The following is a 13,574-nucleotide window of genomic DNA, read 5'->3' on the forward strand; positions in this document are numbered from 1 at the left end:
ACTTAGTTGTGTGACCTTGGGGAAGTCACTTAACCCCATTGCTTTGCAAAAACACTTCCCCAAAATGCTATTTAACTGTTTGTATGCTACAGGTTCGAATTGAGATCAGCAGGAAAGCAGAGAAGAGGACCACCTTGGTGCTATGGGGTGGGCTGGCCTATATGGCGACACAGTTTGGCATTCTGGCCCGGCTAACCTGGTGGGAGTACTCTTGGGACATCATGGAGCCAGTTACCTACTTCATTACATATGGAAGTGCCATGGCCACATATGCATACTTCGTAATGACACGCCAGGTGAGACTCCCAAGCATGCACTCATGAAAGGTTTCAGGTTGGAAACTTTGGTCCTCCCAAGGGTAGTGTTAGAAAGCACTTTCATCTAGGAGCCTCTTGCTGTTCATAAACTTTCCCCTACTGTGCATGGCTAGCCAGATCAGAAAGTCCTGGACCATCATCACTTTGGGGGTCACCCAGGTTCTCTGAATGCTGATCTAACTAATGGATGTGGTATGGAGTGTCGGTAATAACCATGCTCCTTGGGGAAAGGGGATAGAGTTCTAGAGCTCAAATCTCTGGGTATAGGGACCTCCTCCATTTGGCTTTTTTGCTAATGGCCTAAGAAATTTAGCTTTTTGAATGGCTTAGGAAATACCACAATTCTACTCTAAGAACAGGAAGAATTCAGCATTATTTAATTCTTCTATCAGTCAGCAGGCATTTCATTAGAGCTTGCCCTGTGTAACACACTTTACAAAGTCTTGAGGGTACAAGGAAAGAAAGGAAGAAACAGCCTTACCTTCCTTCCAAGGAGCTTACCTGCCACCAGGGGTGACAGTTGGCAAACAAATAGGTACATAAAAGCCATGTACAGGTAATCATTCATCTAGAATGATTACCAGAAAGGTCAAGGAGGGACTGGGAAAACCTTCTTGCAGAATGGGGTTTGGGCTGATCTAGCCTTGGAGGAAGCGAGGAAGAGAAGAGGCAGCATTGGAGGGAAGCATGATATCCAGTAAGGAGAGATGAAGTGTCATTGCAGAGGAGCCACAGGGAAGCTGGAAGAGCTGTGAAGAGCCTGGATTGCCAAATGGAGGACGTCAAGTCTTGAGTCTGGAGATGATCAGGAACTATGAAAATGGAAGTGAAGAGGAAAGCGTCCTCAGAATCCAGCAAGTGTTTTTTGAGGACAGGAGAGACATGATGATATTTTTGTAGGCAGCAGAAAGGGAGAGGTGACAGATCACTGAAAGAACAGAGATGATGGTGAGGACAGTCTGCTGCAGACGATGGGAGGGGAGTCGATCATGGGTACAGGTAACAAGGAAAAGGGTTGCCTCTCCATCAGAGTGCAAAGATCAAGAAAAGATTGTGGGGAATGATGTCAGAGGAACGTAAGCTGAGGAAGGGAGAGGATGGTGACCACAGTTTTTCCCACAAAGTATGAGTTGAGGGTTGCTAGATGGCAAAGTGGAGTCAGGAGAACCTGAGTTCAGGTCCAGCCTCAGACACTTACCACCTATGTGACCCTAGGCAAGTCGCTTCAATCTGTTTGCCTCCGTTTTCTCCTCTGTCAAGTGAGCTAGAGAAAGAAATGGGAAAACCACTCTAGTATCTTTTCTGAGAAATCCCCAGAAGGGATCACAGAGAGTCAGATTTGACTGAAAATAACTGAACAGATGAGTTGATGTTCTTAGATGAGATGGGATAGGAGATGCCATGAGAGGCTTGAGCAGAGAAGGGAAGGTTTGAAATGGTGTTTTCAGTATAAGATCAAATAAAATAAATCTCTGTTTTCCCTAGACATTTCTATTAAAGACAGTGGGAAGTAGGGGACCAACCTTACATTTTTATGTAGATGCTTTTGAGAGAGTAGTGACCCCAAGTTTTCTCATCAGCAAAATGGGGGGAATTCTTACTATCATAAATGACCTCTAAAAATGGCTGATTCTTCTTCCTCAATATTGTCATCTAATAATACAGCACCATGTTTCTCAGATATCATATTTTAGCATCTTTTAGTAAATCTTCCCACAGTTGATGTTGCAAATGATAATAATTAAGAGGGTCACCCTTTTGCTCATGTGGACTTGGGAGCAATCACCTCACAATATATGTTGCATACCTTGAGCAAGAGCAGCTGCTGGGAGAGCTGTGAACATAAGCGAGGTCCTATCCCTGCCCTCCAAGAGCTTCTGATCTAACTGAGCTGATGAAACATAAATATACATTTTCTCATTCATCCACAAAATATTTATTAAGTGTCTACTTTGTGCTTGACCCTGGGGAATATTAGAAGCCGATGTTTCCTGTCCTCTAGAAGCTTACTGTCTACTAACTACAAACTAAGGTAGTATCCTGTTGAATGGTAGAGATGCAAATGCTGTTTTTGATCCTTGGTCGACATGCCTTTTACTGACAGCTCAGGTAGACCTGGCATGTTGGACTCTCATCCTCAAGTGAATATAAGTGAATAATATCATCCCTAAGTTTGGCAGTTGAGAACCTGCAGCAGAGCAGAGGTAGAATTCTATCTTGAATGCAGGCTGCCTTCTAGCTCTGGAAGCAATTCTTTGACCTTGAGTAGATCCGGAGGCTTCTGGCCCCAAAGGGATGATCTGGCCCTCACCCTTCACCTTTTTCTGTTCAGATCCCTGGCGTCCTCCTGGTCACCCATGTCTGCCACCCTAGGATAGTTCTGAAACAATCCTCCTTCCTTCAGTCCTGAGCCATCCCATGGTGATGTCACTCTGTCCTCCACATTCAGATTCCTTCCCCTGACGCAAAAGGTCTTTCATAGTCTGACTTCAAGCCTCTTTCCAGCCCCTCCACCAGCCACACTGGATCCAGTTTACTGTTTCCTAACTTTGCCCTCTCCCCTTGCTCCTGTCATCTGACAGCTCTCCACTCCAACACTCTCCTGGTCACGATCCTGCCCATCCTTCCTCTATGCAGCCTCTTCTGCTGCCCCTTCCTTCCAAGCTGCCCTCCCCTGAAGAAAGAGAGGGTGGTGCACTAATTCCCTTTTGCCTTAGAGTTCTTGATGGACATGTTTTTTTCTGGAAGCAAAGACAAGCTATGTCTGGCTTGTGTTGAGCACAGGAGTCACCCACATGTCTAGGGCACGAATGAATGAATGAATAAACAAAGTACAACTTCTGCCTAATGCCCTCCCTAATGCTGCCTGGGCAGCTAGGAGACACCATGAAGTGGACAGCACCAGACCTGGAAGCAAGAAGACTCATCTTCCAGAATTCAAATCTGGCTTCCAATATTTACCAACTATGTGACCCTGGGCAAGTCACTTCACCCTGTTTGCCTCAGATTCCTCATCTGTAAAATGGATTGGAGGGGGAAATGACAAACCACTTCAGTGTCTTTACCAAGAAAACTCCTCCAAAACCCAAGTGGGGTCAGGAAGACTCAGACATGACTGAAAAATGCCTGAATAACAACAAACACTTTCAACCAAAAACTAGTCTCTAATGACTAAATGCTCCTCTTGCCGCACCCTTTACATGCAACAGGTGTTCCCACCTGGTTCACCAAATTCATAATCAGGAAATCCTACTCAAAAACATCCAGACCCTTCCCTTATAGTTTATCTGTGCTCACTGTACATAGTAGGGGTCACCTAAGGAAGACATTTAAGAATCAACTAGAAATGAAATTTCCTTTTATTTGCCTACCAGCCTGTAAAATATTTATATTATACATAGTTAATATGTCTACCAACCTCACTTTTCTTATCAAAGTCCATAATCCTTTGATTAAAATATAAAGGCATGTGAAAGAAATAATTGCTCTTAAAGAGAAGTAAATATTTAAACACCCTATCTACTTCCTTGTCCTGCAAATGAATCCATGTATTAAATGGATTTTGTCAAATGTGCTCCTTCTCAAATTTTAGAATTTCCAATCTCCTTTTTGTGACCTGGGCAAGTTCATTTCTCTGGTCCTCACTTTTTCATTTTTATAGGGAATGAACTAAGGACTTTTCTAGCTCCAAAATCCCTGTGTAATGGATAATTCTAAACACTTTTTTCTCTGTATGTAGTACTGAAATAATAACTTTACTGCCCTCATGTGGCAAATTACAAAACAGTATCCATAGTACAGAAATATTTGCCATCATCACCTGGGAAAAACAGGTGTGCATAGTCTGCATTTCTGGTTTCCAAAGAAAATACTAATTATTTTAGAATGTTTCTTATCCATGTATACAACATTTCAATCCAACTTGCATTGAATGATACCCATGAAGAATGTCAGTTCATTTCTAAATTGGCACATTCCATGAGTCTCCAGCATATCCCACATCTGTGTGCTTCTAAAGAGGTTTTGTGACAAGTTCCTTGAAACCATAAAACTAAAGAGATCATCACACACTATGAGAAATGATCTTCAGTAAATCTTTAATAACAGGTCATCCTTATAACACAGAAATGAGGCTGACTAAAGAAAACTAGAATCTATCTAAATAGTAAAAGAATTCAGTCTTGTGTGGGTTAGCATCTTCAGGGTCTCCCACCATTTCCTGTTTTTGCTAAGAACCCAGATCTAGGGCATGAGGTTGATAGAATAGTAGGGAATGGGGGGAGAGACCTTTCAGGCTAGATTGAAGTTTATGAATCTGGATCCAGACCTAAAATAGTGCTGTCCTACTAATGTTACTATTATACCTTCTCCAGCAACTCACCCAGTATTCTCTCATATTAATAAATATTTAGAACCTATAAAGTTTTGTGTACTAGGTGTATGCATACATATTTATACAAATTATATATATATGTATATAAAAATAATAAATTAGAAAATTTTCATATATATAAATATATGTGAAAATCAAATAAGTTAAACACTTATGAAGTGCTTACTTTGTATGAGACTTAGCTGGGTGTTAATAATGCAATTCCTTCTGTTTTTATAGGAATATGTTTACCCAGAGGCCAGAGACAGACAATACCTATTATTTTTCCATAAAGGAGCCAAAAAGACGCGTTTTGATCTAGAGAAATACAATCGACTCAAGGATGCAATTGCTCAGGTAACAGAAAGTTTTGCCAAAATAAAAGTGAATGCATGCTAACCTAACCTCTACTCAATAATCAGTGTTCTCCCTAACCACCAGAAAGCAGAGAAAGTTCTAAAAGAAGCATCTTTCCTATGATCCATAAATAAGCTTGTATTAAGTCCCTATTCATAATTTTGTGCTCTAGGGATTTAAATATTCTAGATGAAATAATTCCCCATTGTCCAGGAACATCCATTATATCAGGAGACATAACAAGGATTTAGCTGTCCTTACAAGAACAGTGGTGCCTTTGATGGGAATAAGGAGGTTGGAAATTGGGGGGGGGGGGCTGGTGTTCTAGGCCATGGGGTAGCAAGGTGCTAAAGCTCAGGGGTTGGATGCATAGACCTGTGGAGAACTGATGTGGTCTCCAAGAGTGAAGGGTCTATGGCAGAGCCTTGGGGGAAGTCCACAGTTAGGGAGTATAACCTAGATGTTGAACCAATAGAGGAGACTTAAGGGATAGTTACATGAGAGTCCTAGGAATGAGTAGTGACCAAAAAAAAGTCCCAAAGAGGAAGCTGATCAGCAGTGCCAAAGGAAGCCTATAGATCAAGGAAGATGAGGACTGCAATAGAGATCCAATACATTTGACTTTAAGAGACCATTGATAAGCTTTGGAGAGAGCAGTTTCAGTTGAGTATAAAGTTGGAAGTCAGATTACAAAGGGTTAAAAGCATGAGAAGGGGATGTGTAAACAGCTTTTTCAAGAAGTTTGGCTGAGAAAGGGATGAAAAACATAAGATAGTAACTTCAGGGGAGGACAAGGTTTAGTGAAGGTTTTTTTAAGCACAAAGGAGCCTTGAGTGTGTTTGAAAGCAAACAAGGGACCGATAAGGGAGAAGTGGAAGATTCAAGTGATCAAGGATGCAGTCTGTTAGAGAAGACCAGAGTGGGTTGGACTCAACAGCACACAAGTGTTGTCTTTGGCAGAGACGAGGTCTGCCTCTTGGAGAGCATCTGGTATCAAGGGCTTTTGAGAGAAGTTAAGGAGAGAAAAGGGTTCTCAATGTTGAATGGCCTCATTTTTTTTCCCCAGTGAAATAAAAAAAAGTGAGGTTCTCAGCTGAGAGAGTGGGGAGGTGTGGATACTTAAGAAAGAAAAACTTTGGTGAGAAATGAGAGAGAGAACCAATTAGGGAGAAATTAAAGTATTATAGTATGTATTGAGGGTGCAGATAAAATTAGGTGGTGTGGGGTAGCTAGGTGGCACGGTGGATAGAGCACCAGCCTTGGAGTCAAGAGGACCTGAGTTCAAATCCAGTCTCAGACACTTGATAATTGCCAAGCTGTTTGACCTTAGGCAAGCCACCTAACCCCTTTGCTTTAAATAAATAAAAAAAAAGTATGTGAGTCATTGTAATGGTCCCAGCCAGCACAGTTGTAAGTCTCTTCCAACCATCTTCAGCCTAAGTAGGAACAGTCCAAGCTCCGTAGGAAAAGGGGTGGAAATAAAACTTTGATTAGGGTCATGATTGGAGAGGGAGGGAAGTAAGACTAGGAAAGAGGTAATGACCTGAGAAAATATCTAGGAGTAGGGTAAAAAATGGGTTCAGAAAGGGTGAAGTATAGGGAGAGAGAGAGAATGATAGATGATAGGGTAGAGAAATGTCAAAGTTTTAGTTAGGGAATTAAAACCTCTCCAGATAATGGTGAGCTCCACTGTGACAAAGTGGAGTGAAGGAGGAAGTCACAGAATTTAAAGAGACTGAGGAATTAAGAGGTTATGGTGTTTGAGGATATATCAATGGATGTTGAAGTCCTTAGCTTGAAGATAGCCATTGAGGTAAGGAAGATGGTAAGGCATCTGAACTCCTTGAGCAAAGAAAGAAAATGACGAGAAGAATGGTGTAGGAGAACTGTCATTCTACAGATTGGGTGGAAAATAGCAATACTCTGAACTTCAAAGGAGAAGCTGCTGAGGAATAATAGTGAAGGGAGAGAATGGCCGTGTCACTGGCAAGCAAGGATATGTCAGCTCCCCTTCTAGGTCAACTTTGTGTGTTGGGTGGGTGTCGTGTTGGCAGGGAGAGAGGAGGCCCAAGTCAAAGGGAAAATTGTTTGCTGTGGAATAAGAGTTCTGGAGGTCACAATGAAAGGGTGAGAATTATGGGTGGGATAGGGTGGAACAGAAATGGGAATGAGAGAACAGAAGGTTGGGGATAGTTTTTTTCTAATGTGGGCAGTGATTGATAATACAGATAGGGAAACAGGTGGTGGGAAATTGTTAGTCAGATGAGAAGTGGAAGGTGTGAGATGAAAATTCAAACTCCCAGTTTCCACAGGTTGTTATTGATGGTCAAGGGCCAGACTGGACAGCTCTAGTCACCCATCTGAGATAAAGGGGTGACAGGGAGGCCTGGAACAGGCCTGCTGCTGCTGATTCTCCTCTGGGGCAAGTGGGCAGGGGTGAAATAGGAATAGTAGGCAAAAATCTAATATAAGAAGGTCAAGAACAATAGAAGTCATTCTTTCTATTTACAGACACTCAACATTAGATTTTTTTGGAAATTATTTTTGTACATGAGCCAAAGTATTCAAATCCACAAAAAAATGTATAGGGTCTCAAAGAAAAAAGACTTTCAGAAATAAGCTTATTACCCCAATGATTACATCTACTACTTTAATTAATATTGTTATTTTAAATTTACTCTATTATAAGGAAATGACTGATTCCCTGCCTGAAACAAGAGAACATGAAGCAAAGGCCAGGAAGCAAGACAGTACCCAGAAATCTTGCCAGTTGATAAGTTATTGAACCAAAAAGATGCATTCTAATACTAATATACAAAACTACCCAGACCCAAGGTTCACCAGGCCCAGCATTATGGTTCCAACAGTGGCACCAAGGAATATGTTGTATAAGGGCATGACTGCCCTCCATAATGGCAGTCTTGCAAAGTGAAATATGTCCTCCAAACAAATCTAGTGTAAATTTGGAACCCAACTTATCTAAATTATCCATACTTTCTCAAAAACCTTCTTGAACTGAAGTATATTTTTGATTTGATTTTGACTTTTGGAGGCAATTGGGGTTAAGTGACTTGCCCAGGGTCACACAGTATGTTTCTGAGATTGGATTTGAACTCAGGTCCTGTTGACTTCAGGGTCAGTGCGCTATCCATTATGCCACCTAGTTGCCCTGAAGTATATTTTCAACCAACCACATCTGGGTAAATTAAGTTCCCTACACATTTATGTAAAACAGGATTTTTTTTCTTTTTTTTTGTCTAAATTGACCTTGAGCTTCAGGGAGTTATCTTCTGGGATTTGGTAAGCAAGTCTTTTTGTCTATGACTTTTTATTAGAAATTTTAAACTTATCACCTTATTGTTTTGTTCTGTTCTCACAAAGCAAGTCTTCTCCAATTATTCCTTTTGTCTTTGACTCATCACCTCATGCTAAGTGAAATGGGTCTGTGAATTATATATGCAGCTGGTGAATAAGCAATTAAATTCTTGGGTCCATAACAGAAAAGTTGTATGTTGTATAGCCCATTGTTGGATTTCTAATCTTACCCTCTGGGTAACAAATAGCATTACTTATACCAGAAGTTTTCTCTGTTCCTAAGAAACTCTTTGTGACTCCATTGTGATTTTCCTTTTTTTCAATAAAGCCATCATGGACTTCGGCAGTTGATCTTCCTCACCTTTTTTTTTCCCCTCCTATTTTAGGCAGAATTGGATCTTAAGAGGCTGAGAGACCCATTGCAAATACATCTGCCCGTTCAACAAATCGGTGATAAAATAAAGGAACTCTGAACCCTGGCAGGAAGAATACCTGTTTATAACTCTTGCCTTTTTAATTAAAGCATTGCAGGTGAAAGCCAGGCGGTTTGTGGGGGTGGAGGGTTTTTACCTTTAATTAATAAATAAACAAAAAGGATCTTGGATAAAAGGAATGTTAAAATCTAAAGATCAGGCATTGTGGAATATAAGTCTCAAAGGGCTTGGTGAATATTGTCTTAATCAAACAACTCAGTTTCTGGATGAAAGTGATGTAATTAGATAGTTGAGAGAGTCAAAGATTGGGTGATACTGGGGGTGCTGCCTGTATCTTTGCAGGGGCAGCAGAACAACAATGCACCAGCACCCCATCCAGCTCTGATTTTTTTTTATTTGACTTCTCTTTATTTTTTTAAACAAATCAGTAAATTAACTGCACCAGAAAAGCAAATCCCTGTGATGAACGGTTTGAGAATCAGAGCCATCATCATAGTTTTTGCTTCAGCAAAATGATTTTTCCATTGAGAACCAGGAGTTTGTCTCCCTTGTGCCCCCTTTTTGCTGACTCCTCTATACTTGTTTGTTAGATTTCAACAGTTTTATCCAAATAAGCAATGAAAGTATCTGACTGTTTGATAATTGACACTTTGAATTATTCCCTTGTACCTTCATAAATTCTGACACATCGCAGTGCTCTGGATCTACACAAGAAATCAATGGCAACATTGCATGAGTTTTTCTAATAATCAATCTTGAATGGGAGGAAGATTTCCTTCCCTCTCAACCCCTCCCTCCCTTTTCCCTTTCTCTCTTCTACCCCCTCCCTCCCCCCCCCATTTTCTCTCCTCCCTCCCTGATCCACATCTGAGGTCACCTGGATTATCCAATTGGGAAGGTACAAGGTTTACAAAGTTGGCTCAAAATCATGATGGGTAGCAATTCCAGAACCAGAATAATTACACTACTGTTCATCTGCTCATGAGACAGCATGTGAAGCTGTCTGTTGGCACTCGTCTGGAGGCTTTGTTAAAGGCTGAGACTCCACTATTTAAAGACACCAACCTCCACTTTGATTAGCCCTCATCTTTAGTGACTTTGAAATGAGGTCTGTGGAGCCCAAGGGCTGGATTTTTATCCTAAGTGGAGAACACATTTCCATGATCCCCAGCCCCTTTTGCCTGTTCTTTACATATTACTATTTTCTCTACACAGCTTTTCTCCACACTATTTTTTAATTGAGAGACAGAATTATCCAGATCCTGTGCCCTCCTCAAAAAAATATAGATATATTTTCTACCCTGTTTCCATACGATATCTGCATTCTAAGTGTCACAGGAATCAATGTCTCTTAACATCCTGTTTCCAACAAGCCTAGGAACAGGATGGAAAGGAGGATATGAGCTTAGCCCACCGCTGATTGGCCGTCTTCCCTCATGGGATTGGTTTTTCCTTTTGGCAAGGGGCTCCTCTTTGTCTTCTCTCTCCTCTGGGAGTGTTGGTTGTGAACAAGAAGGGGAGTAGGATGACAATGTGACCCAGACTCCAGGTGCCTTGCAGATGGCGACACAGGGCTGGTGGGCTTGCCCCCGCCACTGCTGCCACAAACCTCTTTTATGTTCCAACGATGGCATGTTGGAATGAATGGGTGCATGTTTGCCCTTTCTGGTTCCCTTTGCCTTTCTTTTCTTCCACTCTCTCTGCCTTCCTCAAATTTTATTTTTGTTGGGGGGGGTTAAGTTGTGTGAATTACTTTTAAAAAGTTTTATCTTGTTTGTGTGCAGGCAGCAAAGTGCAGTGGGCAAATCCTTTTGGGGGTGGGGGAAGGAAGAAGGGAAAGGGATATGGAGAAAAGTCCTTTAAACAGATGGCAAAATACAAACATGTGTAAAATCCTGTATCATTTATGAAATATGTATAAAAGAGCAATGTACCTTCTGGAACAATAAATATCTATTCAGTTTTTTGGAATTGAAGTGTCTCATCCTTTCAAAAGAAATGTATTTTCTTTGAGGGGACATCGAGTCTGATCTTCCTCTACCAGATGGAGAGCTTTGTCCTTCTAAATTAGTTTTAAATAGATATTCTCAAGTTAAATTTTGTCCCTGGGCAGCCTAAAAGAGCAAACATCATGTAGATTCTCCCGGAACTGACAGCTAGTATTCTCTGTTTTCCAGAAACCCAGAGCTTGATTGATTGCCCATAACACCTGTAAAGAATTCATCCATGCCTATGACCTCTCATGCTATGAGGATGACTCTTAACAGACTCTTTATCACCCTAATCCCACGGGTTTCAGAAATTTAGGCAAGTATGCGCTGTCACGAAATCATTATTCTTAAGGCCTCATAGACTATCTGCAGCTTCCCCAAAGCAGGTGATGAGATGTTTGAGTTACAGCTAGGAGAAAATCATTGGAATAGTTTAGGACTTGACATAAGGGGGTAAGTAGCTGTGTGACCGGAGAGACCTATATTATAAAGGTAGGAACATTGATATGTAGCTACTGATCAAGCACATGAGATGAGATAAGTGAGATGAAATCCACAATAAGGCTGAGCCTACAAACCTGGAAGACTGGAAGGGTAGAAGAGGGAAGAGTTTAGGGGAAAAGATGATGAGTTTAGTTTTCAATATTTTGAAAGATGGTCTTTGAGGTCATTAAGATATTCAGCATACAATTGATGATGTGAGATTGAATATGATACTCATATTTGTTTTTAAAAGGATAGATAATAGATAGATGGAGGAATACAGAAGTCATCTACAGAGACATGATAGTTAAACCCATGAGAGCTGATACTATGATGACTGGATAGGGAAGTCATCTGCAAAGAGATGAACATTAAACTCAAGACAGTTGATGAGGTCACCAAGAACATCAAAGAAAATAGTTCTGGGCAAATCCTAGAAGAAAACCTACGATTAGTGTTAATCGTTTGGATGATGAACAAGCAAAGGATACTGAGAACTATCAGACAGGGTTGCTGCTGGCCAGGAGGATGGTCATCTTTTGTCATAGACTGGAGGAGAAAATGGGAAGTGATATTAAAGAATTGTGAGAGAATGAGAGAAGAGTAAGTTCACTTCAAAAAAAAAACCTCAATTTTTTTCAAACAAGTAAGGAGAAAGGTCTTCAGTTGAGAGAGGAGGGAAGAGGAAATTCGAAATAACTTCTGTAGAAAGTGATAGGAGTTGACCAGGGAGAAATAAAAGGGCAACCTTAGACAGGTGGGATTTCTGTTGAGTTTGGATATCCCAAATTTGTATATACAGTTGTGAGACTTCTTTCTGCCTTTGGCAGCTCATGAGTAGTGGACAAAGCAGCCAAGGCAGAGAGCATGGGTTTGTCAAGAACAGAGATTGGACAAAAACCATGTGGGATTTAAGAGCACAGGCTCTGAAATAGCTAAACTAATGGGTGTAGGTTGGAGAGGAAGCAAAATCAAATCAGATTAAGGTAATGATCTGGGAGTACTCATTGGTAGGCATTTGAAGGTCCCCAGAAAAGTAGAGAACAGGTTTAGATGGGGTAAGGTAGAATAAAAGGAGGTTATGGGCAGATAGAAGAATGTTAGAAATTCTAATTAGAGAATTGGACCACAATGGTGAATTTCAGTGTATGATCTAATACTGTGTGGTTGAAAGGGAGTGAAGGAGGAATAGGACACGGAACTTCTGGAAGCTGAGAAATTGGAAGATTATAGAGAACATGGAGGTACATCTATGTGTATTAGTGTCACCCATTAAAAGGGAATGAACTGGAGCAGCTAGGTGGTGCAGTGGATAGAGCACTGGCCCTGGGGTCAGGAGTACCTGAATTCAAATGTGGCTTCAGACACTTAATAATTGCCTAGGTGTGTGACCTTGGGCAAGTCACTTAACCTATTGCCTTAAATAAATAAAAAGGGAATGAACTGGGGAGGAGAAGAAGGCTGTGATCCAGGTATAGTTGTAAGTAAATACAAGGTACTTCTCAGAACAATTAAAAACCAGGAATCTCAGGAAAGGACTTGTAGAAGAGGGGGTGCTGTGATAAAAGCTAGGGCTTCCATAAAGCAGAGTTGTGGAAGGAGACATGGCTGATCACTTGTGCTGAGAAAGCAAGGGGAGAATGAAATGGCTAGAAGTGGTATAAAAAGTTGCCCCTAGGAGAATCTCCTAATGAAGTATTTTGAGCCCCATATCTGAGTGTCTGACCCTTCCCTATCTTCCCCTTCAACACAGAGTCTCAGTCCTAACATCCTGGCATTATTTGTTTACAGAAACAAGTTATCTAGGTTGAAAGTCCTTGACTCTCAGCAATCAGTCCCCAGACCAAATCCGTGTTTATCTTGAGTACACATCCTCTGTCTCCTGACAAGCACACATGGGACAGTCTGGTGGCCTCTTATGTATAGAAATCACCAATTTAGGCTGCACCAGAGCCATAAAATCACAGAAGGAGCCCCAAGGGCCCCTTGATCCAAACCCAACCTGTGTAAGAATCTATCATGCATCATCATAAAAAGAGATGCTTATCCACACAGTACATTCAGGTTTGCAAAACATTTTATCTATCAAAAAGTGGTCATGCTATCCATGTAGGAGAGACTTCCAATAAGGGAAAACTTGCCACAAACTAAGGCAGCCTAGTCCAGAACAAGTTTAATAATTGGCATGTGTAGAGAGCTTTGTCTCACTGAGGCCAAGTAGTAACCAAAGTAGGGGTGTTATAGACTCAGTTTGCAGTTGAGGAAAATTCGGTTAAAGACACTAAGGTAGTTGTCTGTGCTCTGC

General features: G+C 41.1%; 1 protein-coding gene across 1 annotated transcript in view; it reads left to right on the plus strand.

Annotated features, from left to right (window-relative positions):
- Positions 1-13,574, plus strand: part of MCU (mitochondrial calcium uniporter) — a 165,909-nt gene extending 152,335 nt beyond the window's left edge. The window contains exons 6-8 of the mRNA XM_074232802.1: positions 93-296; positions 4,930-5,046; positions 8,748-13,574. Of these exons, the coding sequence (XP_074088903.1) occupies positions 93-296; positions 4,930-5,046; positions 8,748-8,834 (408 nt within the window). The 3' untranslated portion in view covers positions 8,835-13,574. The remainder of the gene's footprint in view (positions 1-92; positions 297-4,929; positions 5,047-8,747) is intronic.

Source organism: Macrotis lagotis, chromosome 4, assembly GCF_037893015.1.
Source record: "Macrotis lagotis isolate mMagLag1 chromosome 4, bilby.v1.9.chrom.fasta, whole genome shotgun sequence".
NCBI classification, from domain to species: domain Eukaryota; kingdom Metazoa; phylum Chordata; class Mammalia; order Peramelemorphia; family Peramelidae; genus Macrotis; species Macrotis lagotis.